The sequence below is a fragment of the Bactrocera tryoni genome, chromosome 5 (assembly GCF_016617805.1).
Source record: "Bactrocera tryoni isolate S06 chromosome 5, CSIRO_BtryS06_freeze2, whole genome shotgun sequence".
NCBI lineage: Eukaryota > Metazoa > Arthropoda > Insecta > Diptera > Tephritidae > Bactrocera > Bactrocera tryoni.
Genome location: NC_052503.1, coordinates 2,864,329 through 2,882,575, shown reverse-complemented (window position 1 = coordinate 2,882,575; position 18,247 = coordinate 2,864,329). Strand labels below are relative to the sequence as shown.

Here is an 18,247-nt window from a genome sequence, read left to right as displayed (position 1 = left end):
CGGATAAAGTTTCAGGTCGACTCATGCATTATGTTTGCGGCAATGTCACTGGATTTTAAAACTCCAATGTGAAAGTTGTTTCAAAAGCAGGAGAAAAACACTTTCGACCAATATAGGGTCTCCTTTTGGAATTATAAAATTGATTGTAGTGATAGGTGTCAAAAAAGCTGTGAAAGAAACTAAGAGAGAAAGGAAGGAAAGTTATTCCAAAGAAACTTTTAGGAAACGATAAAAATTTAGTTTCAAAACTCGGTCGACAGAACTATGATTTGTTATAACGGCCAATTGGCAAATTTGGAGGACTAATAACCCTGAAGAGACTCTCCATGCTGCTCCTACTTGTTTTTTTCTGAGAAATATAAAATTTATCCTACCCAAACCAGACTTATTTTTTTATAAATTCCAACGAAAAAGTTAAATCTTATCACATCTATATATACCTGAGAATTGTATGATAATTTTAGAGCTTCCGTACCCGCTTACTTTTTTCTTTCTTTTATTTTGTTGCTTATTGAACATTTTAAAACAAAATAAACTATTTCCAGCAAGAGCTTTCAGATTGCAAGTCTTTTCCGGTATAAATCGACTTTACTTAAACATTAACGTTAGCTGAATTTATTTCGTACACTTTTGACCCATTTTACTTAACATAATCATTTATCTGAAATTTTTAGTGTCCCTGAATGCTTTTGTGCGATATACAACAGCAAAGCTATCAAATCACTTGCTGCACATCCTGTTATACTCATGTCTACTAAATCATTAAAATCCTATTAAATACAACAAAGATTGCAGCAGCCATGCATAAAAATGGCATTCTTACTTTTGTAAGTGCTTTCAAAATATTCTACTGCATTTTACTTTCAACCATTGCTTCCTTTCTTACACACAGACATACACACATGCATGCGTACACTGTTCTTTTGCCTCCTAACTATGCCCTTAAGCTACGCTAAGGAAATGCTGTCGTTGCCAACTAAGCAGTGTAAGAGCTTGTAATAGCAAGTTGCATGCTGCACTTGTGGCAACAATGGCCTAAACTAACATTTTCACAGTGAGTTACGCCTCTCTCAATGGCAAATATAATATGCATGTGCATGTGTGTGAGTGGCAATGCGCTTATGTATGCTAATGTGCAAACTGCATGCCTCTGCGCAAACATGTGCACTGGATGTGTGTGTGTGTGCGTGAAAATTTGCTGGCAAATGTGTGTGATTTTGTGCAGCCGAGGGCATAAAAATATTTGCTTTGTTAGGAGATAGCAAATTTTCTTGCATTCAACTGGCTGGTTTTCATATGTAAGCAGTTGCCGCAAAGTAGCTATGCCGCATGTCGACTCACAAGCACATATCTATATCTATACATATCCATATGTCAGCGTAAATATTTTCACTTTTATGTCTGTTGACTCTGCTCATCAAAGCTACGCTTGGGCGTGTGCCGCAGCTTTCTATCTTGAAGAAACTGCAAGGCCATAGCGTTACTTAGCTGCCGGCTATGCCGTCATTTTGAGTTTCCACATAATCGCTGTTAGTGTGTGGCATCATTTTGTGCTTTTAATATCCCGCATGATTTGTAGCTAGAAATATAAAGTAACATAATGTGAATGACTAGAAGTGGTTCACACACTTGCTTCTGTTTATACCAAACTTTAGACCAGTATTAGTAGTTCAGAATAAATTGCAATGGCTCATGAAACAAACGTTGAAACTCTACTTCAAGTTGAATTTTGAACCGGATGTGGAGGCCAAACTTCACACGAACATAAAAAAGTATATCAATCTAGAAAAAACTATTTATCGATACGGTTTGCGCGCTTAGCTTAACTAATCCAGTCCGGGTTAAATTTGATCTTGAAATGGATTAGGAGAGTGGGGAATGAGGATATTATTTTTGAAAAGAGATGTCTTGAGAAACATCAATACACATTTTGGCATTTTGGCTAGGTTATATTGGCCAGCTGTCATGCCATACATTGACCTACTGGTCCTTCGTAATGCCAGTTAAAGCTGCTGTGTAATTTGACCTGAAGTATTCATCATGCAGAACGACAATACAATTTGCGAATCGTAAGAGCGACTTGATAGATAGATAGATTTCCAGATATAATACTGTTTGTTCGTACTTCTTCTATTGTTCTTTGTAACCAGAAAGGTTTTGCATCTGAGTCGAGGTTTTCGATTCAGCTGCTTACTTATTCGAAATTTTATAGTTATTCTAGTAAATGCATTCTCTTTTATTTCAGTTAATTAATTAGTTCTTTATATTTCTCAGAACAATCTCCCATTCTTCTCTTCTCTTTCCATTCTATCGTTTCATAAAGTTGAGTTACTTGAATATGAAATACTAAACAGGCTTTCGCTCAGTTAATTCAATTGAGCATTTGAATTGCGAAGCAAAAGAAAAATAGAATCTTTTTGCCAAATATCGCAAATATATAGTGAATAGCTACAATCCTGCAACACTGACTGCATTACTACATTTTCTTCAATATCTTAACTTTAGTAATTACAGTTCACAATAAGTTGAGAGTTATTCCTTGACTTCTCCAAATAAGTGCTCACAAATGCTGCTTTTCCTCAGTTAATTGCAACTTCATAATGACGTTTTGGTTTCAGCTAAATTTTTTAAAATCAATTACAACCGATCACTGTTTACTTGTACGATATTGTAAATTGTGTACACAAACCACTTATTTTCAGTTCTGCAATTCCTCTCGAGCTGGGGCCACTCAACAGTCATTTCCCATTCCAATCAATTAACCGCTAATGATTTATTTGCGCAAGGCTTCCTGTAATCGAAGCGAGTACGAATGCACTCTCGAAAATTCATATGAATTTCCTTCCGTTCGCTACCGTTATTGTGCACAAAAGCCCATGCACAGCACTACATAACTAACACATACGTATACATAAAGGTAAATAGCTAGTTGGTGCAAACCGGTGTGTGAGTGATGGTGCCGGCGCATTATTGCACATTTCCACTTCGTGCAAAAGGAAATAAAAAAGCTACGAACGCATTTAAGTGAAAAAATATGCACATACATTAGCAGTCAAGTATGTACAGTTATTTAGGTGCACGCGCACTTATTTCCGATTGCACACGGCGTATCGCGAAATTGATTGAGTTATTCTGCTGCCGCTCACCACATGTTCGCTCGGCAGCTGAATTTAAAATGCTCTGCGAGTGTTTGTTTGTATACACAATATACAATATAATAATGCAACTGCATGTGTGTGTGAGTTTATGCATTCACTTACCGTGAGTCCAGGCGCACCAGTCTTTCCCTCCTTGCCCGGCAGTCCGGGTGGGCCGCGTATTGTTTCACGTAATATTTCATTATCTTTGATTGCTTCTAGGATATCAGACGCGTTGCACGTGCATTTGCCAGTGTATTTCTGCAACAAAAAGAAGTAAGTGAAATAAATGAGCAAACGGTTAACCAGCTTATAAATTGTTAGCAAGTATGTGAGCGAGGCAAATAAATAAATGAGCAATTGTTAAGACGCGGAAGTGTGGCAATAAAAGTTAACGGTTGCTATTAATAATAACAAGTAAGGAAGGGCTAAGTTCGGGTGTCACCGAACATTTTATACTCTCGCATGATAAAGTGATAATCGAGATTTCATTATACGTCATTTACATATTTTTCAAATACCGTATTTTTGTAAAGTTTTATTCCGCTGTCGTCGTTGGTTCCTAATGTTTATACTCGTATTATACAGAGAAGGCAACAGATGGAATTCAAAATAGCGTTATATTGGAAGAAGGCGTGGTTGTGAACCGATTTCACCCATATTTCGTACATGTCATCAGGGTGTTAAGAAAATATTATATACCGAATTTCATTGAAATCGGTAGAGTAGTTCCTGAGATATGGTTTTTGGTCCATAAGTGGGCGAGGCCACGCCCATTTTCAATTTTTAAAAAAAGCCTGGGTGCAGCTTCCTTCTGCCATTTCTTCCGTAAAATTTAGTGTTTCTGACGTTTTTTGTTAGTCGGTTAACGCACTTTTAGTGATTTTCAACATAACCTTTGTATGGGAGGTGGGCGTGGTTATTATCCGATTTCTTCCATTTTTGAACTGTATATGGAAATGCCTGAAGAAAACGACTTTGTAGAGTTTGGTTGACATAGTTATAGTAGTTTCCGAGATACGTACAAAAAACTTAGTAGGGGCGGGGCCACGCCCACTTTTCCAAAAAAATATGCCCCTCCCAAATGCGATCCCTTGTGCCAAGTTTCATTTTAATATCTTTATTTATGGCTTAGTTATAACACTTTATAAGTTTTCGGTTTCCGCCATTTTGTGGGCGTGGCAGTGGGCCGATTTTGCCCATCTTCGAACTTAACCTTCTTATGGAGCCAAGGAATACGTGTACCAAGTTTCATCATGATATCTCAATTTTTACTCAAGTTATAGCTTGCACGGACAGACGGACGGACGGACAGACAGACATCCGAATTTCGACTCTACTCGTCACCCTGATCACTTTGGTATATATAACCCTATATCTGACTCTTTTAGTTTTAGGACTTACAAACAACCGTTATGTGAACAAAACTATAATACTCTCCTTAGCAACATTGTTGCGAGAGTATAAAAATGTTGGGCAATGGAAAGTTCAGAGGGAGATTGCTTGAGGTGTGTGAAGTTTTGATCCATGGAGTAGTGACACAATATACAGTTCTTTCAAACATTTCCCGTTTTCCCTATAGGCGTGTGCTGTTCTTGGTAGTGCGGTGATTCTCGCACTGAAAAACTTATATTTAACCAAAACAAACTTAAACTGCAAGTCTTCGAAAGCAAGATTAGAAGGATCTGTGCGCCAAAATATGATGATTATCATTTCAATACAAAAGTATATGCGTAGTGCCAATTGAAGCTATTTTCATTATTTTTGAACTTCCAGTGCGGCAAACAGGTTGTCAGTTGTTGCATGAACGGACGGTTGACGCTGTTAAAAATCGTTGGTATTAGAAAGATCTCATTTGAAAGATATGACCAAAATCGGGCATTATTCAAGAGCTTGGAAAAGTGCATTACAAGTTGTATGGTTTCAGAGCGGGCTCAAAGGATGACCAATACAGGACAGTTAGTCAAGCCAAGAAGGTTTTAATATCAGTTTGATAAGATTGACAGAAAGTCATATACTATGAGTCAAACTTTTAATTTGAACCTATATTGTCAAGATTTGGATAATTAGCAGGAAAGCATTGGTCAGAAGCGGCCAGTTTGAACAATGAGAGAGGAATTGTTTTCAGTCAGGACAACTTCAGGCTCCACATATCGCCAGTGACTCGTCAGAAGCTTCGAGAGCATGGTGGGAGGTTCCTACACATTTACCTTATAGTCTAGATTTGGACCCAGAGATTGCCAACTATTCCTGTCTATGGCGAATGCTTCTGGAGGTGAAAAATTTGGCGCAATGTAAACTTTCGAAGATCGATTGTCCCATTTTTTGCCAAGAAGGAATTAGAGTTATAGAGTTTCCACGAGAGTGGCATTGTGAAATTACCTTCAAAATGACAATAAGTTATCTAACAAAACCGCGTACATTTGAACCAAATCGGAGATGTCTATATACATATATGTAGGTATATTGAAAAAACGTATATTACATACTTACTATCAGCTTCGCAAGAGCCCTTCAATACATGTAGGTACACTTACATACATATACTCATACATGCATAAGTATATATGTTTGCATATAAGAACAATGCATTTGTCATTTGCACATAAATTATAGGCAACTTCAATGGAATAAACGATGCCACATTTCCGCTGTTCTCATGCCGTTTGCCACGTTACCGTTATCTATGGACTACCATCCAACACTGCCATCGTTCATTTGTAGCATGGCACATGCCGCCTGCAACGTTAGCCACTTCTGTCATCCTATGCGCCAATTCGCTTCTAAATGATGCCATATTGTATGCAAACGCTTCAATTTCCATAATTGCCTCAAAATTATAGAACGTATGGCGCTCCACGACAACAACAGCAGCAATAACAACAACGGCAAGAGTGCCAGCACTTCAATTCAACAGAGTGTGGTATGCACTCAAACTGCCTTTCCATAAATTGCGAATACTCATTTACAACTCACAATACGAGAATGCGCGCCCAAATCAGAAGTACATATGTGCTTACACATAGACATATATACATATATACTTGTATATAATATATGTATATATGTGCGAATATACACACACATTTGAATGTGTGCATGTGTTAAATGTGGGTGTTTGTGGTGGCCCAGCACGCGCTCGCCAGGGCTATAAGCTCTCTAATGCAAAGCGCTGACCAAAATTTCTGCTAAAACAATAATAAAAATCAGCAATATTCGGCGCCGTTGCATGGTGGAAAGAGAAATGGTTGTATGGCATATTTCACCGTGCGTTGTCTGCTTCATTCAGTGACATATATACTAATACATATATATATGTATGTATATAGTATATATGCTAATACATATATATACATATGTATGTATATAGTAGACAGTAACACCTATATATAAACGTACTGGCACTTGTGCGTGAGGTATTCTATTTTGCCTTTAAAGTTGAGCGCGTTGCAGCACCTCATGCCGCACGCATGAAAAGGAATTGTGCGTCGCGCTCAAAAGCGCTCATCAGGCTTTTCGATTTCATGCGCCATTCATTCGGATATGTTCGTTTCCAAATACATGAACTTTATGGCAATAAATTTGAAAATATATTAGTTTAGATATTTCCAATATATGCGTGCAAAATTCATTTGATATATGAATCTCACTTTCCATTGCGTTTAAATTGGTTACAAATATATTTATCATATCAATATCACTTTGTTAATGTACGAATGTGTTAAAGAATCAGCTATAATCGATATATGTAGGTACTTAGATATAAATTTATTCTTCCTGAAATTTCATTTTGGACTCGATTGCATTTGTGACAGTTTTGTAATCTTTTTTAGACTTACATATTTTAACTGAGTGGAATTCATTAGATAATTTTTTCAAAATTTTGGAAATGAAAGTTTCCCAAAATCATCAAAGTGGTTATATAACTATGTTTTTTGGTTGATCGTGCCCTAAAATGTAAACCGGGGCAATTCGATTTCAACATAGCGCTAGACTTTGTATATATCACTCATCGAAAGCGACGGGTGTACACCAAAATGTTGGTTGACTATCGAAAAGTCAACTGATCAATATTAGAATGAATTTAAGTAATAATTTAAGCCGAATTTCGTTTCGATATTGTTGAAAATTTGTGAGGCTCACGAAAAATCAATGCAGTATGCGACGGTGCAAAAACCAAGAGTTGTCTGCCCATAATTCAGGGCCCTTAGCTTAGCGCGAAAGACGTATAACACTCGAATGGTAATTATAATTTTTACCGAAGGCCTTTTCCAACATACGGAGCATTTCGGCACCAGAAATTTGATTGCGCTCACAAAATTTTAATGAAGCTTGCCCGTATACTAAACACTAATGACTACTATGTTGTGAAATTTGGCACAGATGTCACAGTCATACCAATATAGAGAAAAAATATTATATATCGACGAATGGGTTTTCGCGAGAAATTCAAATTAAAAAGTCTTACTATTTTTTGCCAACATTTATTTCATGACCTAAAAGTAATCTTTCATATCGCTCGTGGTACCGTAACTATTCTGAAGTACGAAATTGCTCATCGTGAATCAGACTATTCAGTAGTCAAGAACATACCGGCAGAAACGATGGCACACACGGCATGTTGAATACATAGCTTATCGTTTTCGAAGGAAAGAAAAAAAACATAAAGACACAATTAGGTTTGCAGCACTTTATTGTGTTCGCAATATGAAATGACAAAAATTGCTAAGTTTAAAACGTTTTTTTTTTTTTAATTTTTCTTCAGTTCAAACTCACAACCCAGTTCATTGTTATCAGTATACTCTCAACTATTAACTAAATAGATACTAACGAATTATCTATTTATGATAAACAATCCAATCGAGCCGATAAGTCAATGCTGATACAAATTTCAAATTGCAAATGTGTACATGGTGTACACAGCAACAACAGCAAGATCGAAGGGGCAGGTGTGTACAGCGACAACGGAAATAAATGCCTGATTTCCCCAGACGCTAACGTGTTAATGCAGGCGGATTTGCGCCGTTTGTCACGCGCTGCCTCGCATCTTGCATTTATGACCGCTGGCATTTTGGTTCGGCCACATTTGCTATTGTTGTTTGTACAGTAAACGCGTTCGATTGGCATTTGAATTTGGCTTGCGAAGTTTGTACGCGTGTATGCACTTCCAGTTTGCTTTCGATTGCCGCACTATGATTTTGCATGTGGCCAAGGGAGATAATTATCATTTTGTGTAGTTGTATTCAACATAATTTTATGCGGTTGTTCTCTGAAGTTTGAAGTTTTTAAAGTCTTTAAATTTAATAATAATTTAATAATAATTGGACATATTGAACAATACTCGATTTTTTATTGAATTTTAAGACTGAAGTGATGGGTATTTTTGAATGATTTTGAGCTACAAAATGTCTATTCATATACTTTTGGGTTGTCCTATTTCTAACCATATATGTTGTATACGACATTAATTGGGAATTCTACCAAAAAATCATATTCCAAAAGGAACGAGAATCTATAGAACAAAATATGTCCATTGCCCGTCTAATTGTATACACGCCTCACTTTATGAAGTATCAACCTGAAACTATGAAAATATCTTTTTCTGTACAAAAAGCTGTTTATTAGTCGGAGCCTTATAAATTGACAGATCGAAATCAAGTCCTTGTATCGAAAACTTTTTTGGCATGTGTTATTGTCCAAGCAATTTTGCACTTTCCGGACCTCTATGGCAGCTATACATATGCCATTCAAACTGATCGATCGAAATCAAGTGCTTGTATGGAATATTTTGTATCTATGATGAGGAGTCTAGTTTCAACAATCGAATCACGTCTTTAAAAAAGGTAAGGAGCACCTTTCGCGGTCACAGAAAAATTAACTCGTTTATATGGGCTTTCCATAACTTTTTGGAGCAACACGTACCAGGTTGTTCGATAAATTTTGTCTTTTGATAAGAAAAACACAATTTTATGATTTAAAATACACTTTGATATTGAGTATAATCTCCTTGAACATTAAAACATTGATTCTCCAATCTTTTGATCTCAGCCCTGAAGGGAGAATTCGGAAGGTTTGCAAATAGCAGCCGTTATGACCTCTTCATTTGATGAACTACGCTTTCCACGCACAAATTTTTTGAGTTCTGGAGACAAATTAAAATCTTAAATTTTATATATTTCATGTGCGGAATCGTTGCGAATGTTGTAAAGGCTTACGGTGATTCAGTTTCCTTAAAAGCCCAGGTCTACGAGTGGTACAAAGCCTTCTAAGACGTTCGATAGTTCGTTGAAGATATGCCTCGTTCTGGACGACCTGCTTGAAAATCGTCAGACGAGTGCCAGATAGATGGAGAGAGAGCTCGATATCTCTTGAGATTCCGTTCGAATGATTTTGGTGGATATTTTGTGTATGAAACGCGTTCTTGCTCGACTGGTCCCGATAAAGCTGAATATTTTCGTATCCAGCCCAGATTCTGACCAAATTTAAAGCCAAAAACGCATTGCATATCATCCATCTGCCACCGTATTCATCAGATTTGTCCCCCAAACTGAAACTGCCGCTCCGTAGAAGCCGTTTCCGTCGAACGAAGGATAAAACAAAATTCGCTTAAGAAGTAGAAGGCCATCCAAAAAAAGCGCTTATGAACAGTGTTTCGGGGACTGGAAAAATCGTTGGTATAAGTGTATAACATTTGATGGGGATAACTTTGAAAGCGACAAGATAAATATCGACGAATAATTAATTATTTTGCGCTTTATTTGTAATGTCCGGATATTTTTTTTGTCACAATATATAAAACGTAAAGGAGACAACTTACAGATTTTGACTTTCTCAAATATTCCTATTACCCTAATTTACAATATGCTAGGTAATAGCACTGCAAATTTAATTAAAAGAATTTAAATTTATAAAAATAATATTAAAATAATTTTTCCATGTGCAAAGCAAAATTAAATATGAATCACGACTTAACATATCCCTGCGGGAAATTAATTTTTTCCGGATTTTCAATTCGTTTGTCAATTTCGCCGCCTCCCCACACAACTCTTGTTCGAACAAATAGCCGTTCACGCTCATCTGGTTTACCACTTATTAACACCAAAACAATATAAATCTATGTGTGTGCATAGCACACACCTGCTAATAATATCTATAACCTGTCTACGTGGGATAACTGAACATTTGTTGTTTGTTGGCGAGCGCTTCCGTTAGCAATGCAACAAATTAAAGCCGCTCGACAATCGCGTTAATACCGCTAAGTAGACAATTATCGGTTTTTCCATTTGCACACCGCCACACACACGCACACATACATACATTCATAAGTGCATGTAAGCATTCATAATGCTGCAGTCGTAAATAAATAGGTAAGCCAGCGGATTTAGGCAAACACGGGCACATCTACACACACACATGCATGCACACAGGTTAGCCCGCTCATCGAAGCTGAGAGATTTAGTGCGGCATTTGCAGTTAATTTGCATTTACTTCGTTTGCATTTATAAGTGCATCATTTACACAAGCCACTAACACGTACATATCTGTGCATAGTATATCACGTATGTAGGTGCAGGCGGTGCCGTGATATGTGTTTGTATGCATTAGCAAATCAATTGGCAGCTGATAATAGGCAACTCACCGTAGTCATTGTATTTATGCAGACTTATGAGCATATTGCTGTGGCTGGCGCTTAATAGCTTAGCAGTGTTGTTGCAACTTTGACTAACGAACACTGCTACATATTTGTGCGAAATCTGACTGCTGCTTGTGCTTGTGTGGGTGGTGTTTTTGTTCGTGCATTGGCAATTGTGTTTATTATGCACTAATTATTGCACAATTACTTGTAGCAGCTGATAATTGCGAAATTTATGTGAAATTTGTGATCAGTGCTTATTATCGTAGGCAAACTGTAAACCGTTAGCAGATAAGCGCATGCACATGGAGTCAGTACATATGTACAATTACTGCGAATCACAGTCACACTTACATAAGCTTACACTGTTGCAGCAGGTAATAAACTTAAACGTCAACTAAGTGCATAATAACGGATTTATTGTGAAATTGGTGATTGATCAGCTGATTGCTTTGTGGTTTAATGACAGAAGGGGACGGAAATGTATTTGGCAATTAGGTAATTGAAAGAACAACTTGAGATATGTGGATGATTATAATTTAACTATCGAATTAATTTAGTATTAATGTCAGTCAAAACTGCGAGGTGCATATTTAATTTGAAGGCCTTCACAACAAGCGTTTTTTAGGAATTTAAAACCAAAACTACCGTATACAATTTTTTCAGAAACCTTTCTCGTAAACGAAAAAATCCAAATTTGACAAAATGGCAAAGTTTAAAAGCAAAAAACAAGAAGAAAACCCTAGCTTCGGCAGCACCAAAAGTAAAATAAACTTCACAAATAAAGCAGTTTCCATAAAATAATTTGATTTTGATCTTTCGATTTGTTGTATTTGCTATAGTGGTCTGATTTCACAACTTTCTGAAGAAGACCGTGTTGTCTTGGACTAAAATATATTCAGAATTCCTTGAAAATATTCAGTCAAATAAAAAAATTCTGATCAATTAGTTTGTATCGCAGCTATATGATATAGTTCTCAGATCTAGAAAATTTCTTCAAACATTATGGTATTGACTTGGACAATCATCCGTGGCAAATTTTGTGAAGATATCCTATCAAATAAAAAAGTTTTTCGTATAAGGAATTGATTTCATTCTATCAGTTTCCATCAGTTTCTAAGGCAGATGACCTTCAGTAATCCGATAACTTCGGTTCCGATCAATAAGCAGCATCTTTGGAAAATAAGGACGTCGATATGAAAAAGTAGTCTTCTACCTGAAATTTTGGAATTCGTTGCCTAGCAAAATTAGTTTTTTTAAAAGGATCGAAAAACCGATAGGTCATAGTATGGAGAGTTACTTAACCTAACAACATGTAGAAAAAGTAGATTTTTTTCATTTCATACTAAGAGTGCTTTTTAAATAATTTATTTTTAGAGCTATCAAGATTAAACTGTTATATTTTATGAGAAACTCTTCTTCTTCTTCTTATTGGCGTAGACACCGCTTACGCGATTATAGCCGAGTTAACAACAGCGCGCCAGTCGTTTCTTCTTTTCGCTGCGTGGCGCCAATTGGATATTCCAAGCGAAGCCAGGTCCCTCTCCACTAGGTCCTTCCAATGGAGTGGAGGTCTTGCTCTTCCTCTGCTTCCCCTGGCGGGTACTGCGTCGAATACTTTCAGAGCTGTAGTGTTTTCGTCCATTCGGACAATATGACTTAGCCAGTGCAGCCGCTTCCGTTTACTTCGCTGAACTATGTCAATGTCGTCATATATATCGTACAGCTCATCGTTCCATCGGATGCGATATTCGCCGTGGCCAATGCGCAAAGGACCATAAATCTTTCGCAGAATTTTTCTCTCGAAAACTCGTAACGTCGACTTATCGGTTGCTGTCATCGCCCAAGCCTCTGCACCATATAGCAGGACGGGAATTATGAGCGACTTATAGAGCTTAGCTTTTGTTCGTCGAGAGAGGACTTTACTTTTCAATTGCCTACTCAGTCCGAAGTAGCACCTGTGGGCAAGAGCAATCTTGCGTTGGATTTCCAGGCTGACATTATTAGTGGTGTTAATGCTGGTTCCTAAATAGACGAAATTATCTACAACTTTAAAGTTATGACGTGAGAGCCAAGTCGCGAGTGCGACGACTGTTTGTTTGATGACAGGAGATATTTCGTTTTGCCCTTGTTCACTACCAGACCCATTTTCTGTGCTTCCTTGTCCAGTCTGGAGAAAGCAGAACTAACGGCGCGGGTGTTGAGGCCGATGATATCAATATCGTCGGCATACGAGAAACTCTTAGGTATTCAAAAAATATATCTATTTCCAACAGATTTACTATCCACAGTAGTAAATCATGTTTATAAAACTTTTTAAGTTTTTCCACAAACAAACCCAAACCAAGCATGATTTTTACATAAGTATTTAATTTTCTACTGATTTCGAATTATTGCTTCATGCTTACTTGCAACTACAAGTACCTATTTTATATATATGCACACGCATATTTTCGTCTACATTTCGACTTTTTACACAAATTCTAATTGTTTTCCATATTCTTATGAATAAAAATAAGCATTTTACACATTAATGGCTACTTACCGCATCGGCACCGGTGGGAAAATCAACGAAGGGCGGAAAATTTGCCGATTCACCTTTAGGGCCTGGCGGCCCCGGTGGTCCCGGTGGACCACGTATGCTATCACCGGGTGGTCCTTTAGGGCCACGTTCACCTTTTTCACCTTTAGGTGTGCGATAGGCTGAAATAAAAAAGGCAAACATGTAAAATATATAAAATATGTTGCGGGAGAACTCTAAAGCTACACTGCGTATACGCAACCGTTTGCTTATAATTCATAAATTAAACAAGTGTGCCTATTTTATTCTATTTCAGATGCGATTGGAGCGGAAAGCTAAACTGAATTGATTAAAGGCCTAGGAATATTCAAAGAAAAATTATTATAAAAAATGTGGCAGCAGGTTCAACGTATAACAATGAATATTGAGCATTATCCGACATTTTACAACAGCCAGCATACGATTTTTTGTTTTTACTCGATAGAAAATATATTTAACAAATTTTTTCTGACTTTTACTCTTGTTTTTTCTCTTGATTTTGCATAAAAAATGTAAATTTTTGTGGAGCGAAATTTTGTTACCCTTCACCTCTGTCTCCCATTGCTCGCCGCTGCATTTATGTGTATGCAAATGCGTTACACACACACTCGTGCATATCTGTTGGCGGTAGATATTAACTTGTATGCACACACACAATGTGGCTGGTGTGTCAGGCATTAGCTCTCGTTGAAATGTAAATTTGTGAAAAACGCAATAACAAGCAATTTATGTCATGTGTAGCTTGTTACACTTTATACACGAATTCATTTGCTATTCTATACACTTGGCGCGCACACACACACGTAAATATATGTGAAATTTACATAAATATGCAGGTTGGTTGAAAAAATTTTGCATTTTTTCCACAGCCATCCTTCGGGTGCTATAAAGCTCAGAGCGCGCACACACCCTTATCTACTTGTACATAACGCGGCATACATATTAATAGCAGCGGTGTGCGGGTGTGACAGTGAGTAAGAGCGCCAGTATGTATGCTGAAGATATTATTTGCATTTTCGCAAAATTTATTTATGTGCATATATGCAAATCCATTTTAGTGGCGAATGTTTTTGCGTTCACTTCATTTTCATGAAATGATTTTACAATATTTTAGATTGCACTATTTAATTTGTTTACTACGTTGCAAATGGCATGCAAGCGCGTGCACACCTCCGATGAGTTTGGGTGAAGGTGTGTTTTTGTGCGAAAAACGCTTTTCAAAAGTCAACAGTTCAGTGTTGTACTCAAATCGCGCAAATTTTGACAAACCTTTGAATTTATGCTCTCCGCAAATATAGTGCTTGTGTTCACATGGAAAACCCGCGTAAGTCTATTTTGATGATTAAAATCTTTTTATTTACCCTATTTCTTTTGCTAAAAGCTGTAAATTATTGCACCCTGAAACCCTTTTACGTGGGTAAAGCTATTAAAAACTGTCGATTTATTGGTTTATTTTCTGCTACCGTATTTTACCGTTTGTTTTCGAAAAGTCGAATTCATTTGTATGAAATATGCCAAACTTACCAAAATATGTCTTGGAAAACTGAGCTTTTACGCCCCCATATCGCCTTTATCATTTAAAACTTGCATATACATATAATGAAATATCCGTACATCCATCATGGGTCGTTCACTAAGTAATTTGACTCGATGAGAATGGCTTCAAAAGGCGATAGCTACCAAAGAAAAGTTATGTTGCCTTCTTGCTGAGATTTCTAAGGGTTCGTTTATCTTGATGTTTTGTCCGGCAATACAACGATGAATTCTGAAGTGTTTTGGGATCAGATAGGCAATTTACGTATAGCACTCAAGCAGAAAGGCAAGAATCAACGGTCAATAGAAAATGTGTAGAATAATGCAGAACCGAATACAAGTTTGATGACTCGCCAAACGCTTTTGCAGCTTCAGTGGGCCTATATTAACCATATTCTCCAGAATTGGCACTTTCACTTTTTTGGATGTGAGAAGTTTCTCCTCAAATCAGGACGCCAAAAACACTTTGAACCAGTCTTTTGCAAACAAAAATTAAAAATTTTATGAGCCGAAAAGATGGCGAAAGATATTATGTCGAAATAGAGAACATATAATTTCATAAAATAATTTGTAGAATGAAATCATGTATAAATTGAATTAAAAAACCAAATTACTAAATGAATCTATCTGTATATACGTATGTCGATATTTATGTGTTATCTTCTACAGAGGTGGATAGGGAGGTAGGAAGCGTAGATGTCTGAGCATCCACCTGGACCCATTATGAAACCTCAGGGACTAAATAATAATTCTAATATGTTCTATCGGAACCATCTTGTGCTCTTGAAGAAGTTCATCAATACAAAAAAATGTTATATACTTTTTCCATTCAAAGCCTTGCATTCGCAAAGAAGATGCTCCTGATAGTTATTTCCAAAAAAGTCAAATTTTTTTTTAAATAAGTCTATTTCTGAATTACGGTAATTAGTTTATTTTACTTATATAACTTATAGTATGTGATACACGTGGCTCATATTTACAGTATATTAAAGAAAACGACTTTCCAATAATATGATCTAACTAGAATTCTGTTTGGACCTGATTTATTATTAAAATATTATAAATTCTTATTTTTTATTTTATGTACATATCTACTATTTTTTTTTTTAACTAAAAGCCTTAAATAATTCATAACAATCAGTTGAAGTGTGCTACTTACGTCTTTCGTGCGGATAAGGAGGTGGCGTCTGTGATGGAAATCCACTGGCATCGTCCGTCGCCTGAAAATTTACGAATAAAATATTTTATTGAAAATCATAATTTTAAGTTTATGAATACATATACAGTACTTTATCACAAGAGTTATTGAAAAATAATTTTATGTCTAAAATATAGAAATATAAAGAATGGAATGCAGTTTCTTCATTTAACGAGTAACATTTGCCGGAAGTCAGCCTTCTCAATTATGGCGCGAATTGCTTAAAACTTTAAAGCAGCACAATTAACAAAAAAAAAATATTTACAAGAGGTTATAAAATTTGTCATTATTGTATAAGAAATACTTTACCAAGTTTTTAAAAAAAATATTGGTACTAAATAAAAGCGGTAATTTTTAAATACAATGAATGAAGTCAATACGTCTCGTTTGCCTGTATACAAAAATCAATCATTTCAAGAAGTACACATACACATACATGCATAATTTGTATGAAAAAACGGATGGTAAAGAAAGGCGCCGGCAGCATTAGTAACTGATTTTTCAGCGCAACATTCTCAAATATGTATTTGCTTGTATACAAGTACAAACAATGTATGCTACAATATACATACATACGTACATATAAATTGACAATGCATTTTACGCTCGGCAGCACAATGCAAAATGTGACACATTTTTCATACCTCTTCATTTTTATTTTATTTGGGATTTCACTGCTTCCTTTATTATTGCTTGCTCCAAACAGTTTGTATTTTTTTGTTGTTTTTGCGCTACTTCAATGCACAATGAAAGTTTATTTGCAACTTATCAATATGTTACGGGCAAATAAAAATTCCGGAGCCAACAGCGGCAAGTATACACACATATATTGCACATAAATATATACGTTCCACACATACATATGTATATACATACATACATTGTTTTCTGTGCTTAACGCCCCAAACATTCCAATCACCCGACCGCACCGCCACCACACTTTGTGTATTTGATTGGAGCTTCATATGAATGTATGTGTGTATGTGTATGTGTATGTGCGGAAATATGCGACCGCAGCTGTGACATTTCCAATCAGACTGTGGGTGTGTACCAGTAAATGTGCATGTGTGTGAGTGGGGTAAGGGTTTTGAAAGTGAACAGAAAAGTGTGGACAAAGAGGAGCATAAGGAAATATGGCAAATGGCAGTCAAAGCAAGAGCAAGTGCAATAATAACATGTACAATCGTAGCATGAAAATGGCTCGCAGCACTATAACGTTTACTATGTACCATAAATAAGAAAAAACATTGCAACATTTTTATTTATTACAATTTGTTGGAAACAATGAGTTGTTGAGTTATGACATGAGCAATGTTCAATGCATATGCATTGGTGAACTGTTATTACACTCAGTATGTGAGCGTAGGTGTGTTGGTGTTTTGGTGTGCTTGTGGATTTGTTTGCCTTTATTATTTGTTGCTTTTTGTTTGCTTCTGTTGAACGTAATACAAAGTGGGTGCTCACAATAATGTCAGAGTATGTATATACTTATATACGTACATATGTATTTATATATTTTGCATATATATATGTATATAAGTATATATATGATGTGTGTGCAACATTTGTTGTCGTTCCAATGTTGCAATAACTCACGGTGGAAATCGAGTTAGTCGAATAGTAATGAGCATCGGTCTAAATCACCTAACTTTTCTTGTGAAGACAAAATTGCTCTTCTATAAATGATTTAATGCGTTTTTCTCTTCCAAGAAAAGGACAAGTATGCAAATGCAAAATCAGCATTGTTGTTTTGTTCGTCATGAAATCAGTTGCTTATTATGCTCTTGCAACATGTTGTTAGAGAGTGTGAAAATGAATGAATTCAGATGAGAACACCGCTCGTATAACGATATTGTTAAGGCTATTAAAAGCTACCACATAGGTATAATAGGGCATTTATGAAGCCAGGTCAAAATTGGACAATGTACGAGGCATAGCTTTTACACACATATCTTGAAACCCACTGAACCGATTTCAAATTTGGTATATCATGAAAAAACTTTGCACGAGTAGTGCCTTTGAAGTACGGCAGCTTATGACCAAAAATTGGCAAATGCAACAAAATTGTTAAAACCCCTAGGTACCGAATATGTGGACTCAGTACCCATAGTTGACTTTTTACCGCTTTATATGATTTACCATAAGTGATTTTAAGCCTTAAGTTTTAAAAATAAGAATGTCATTTG

At 36.4% G+C, this 18,247-nt stretch overlaps 1 protein-coding gene across 3 annotated transcripts in view; it reads right to left on the bottom strand.

Moving 5' to 3' along the window:
- Nucleotides 1–18,247, bottom strand: part of LOC120777208 (collagen alpha-2(IX) chain) — a 379,148-nt gene that overhangs the window by 117,632 nt on the left and 243,269 nt on the right. For all 3 annotated transcript variants that reach the window (XM_040108383.1, XM_040108384.1, XM_040108385.1), the window contains 3 exons: nt 16,023–16,083; nt 13,316–13,473; nt 3,261–3,398 (listed from right to left, as the gene is read on the bottom strand). In XM_040108383.1, the coding sequence (XP_039964317.1) occupies nt 3,261–3,398; nt 13,316–13,473; nt 16,023–16,083 (357 nt within the window). The remainder of the gene's footprint in view (nt 1–3,260; nt 3,399–13,315; nt 13,474–16,022; nt 16,084–18,247) is intronic.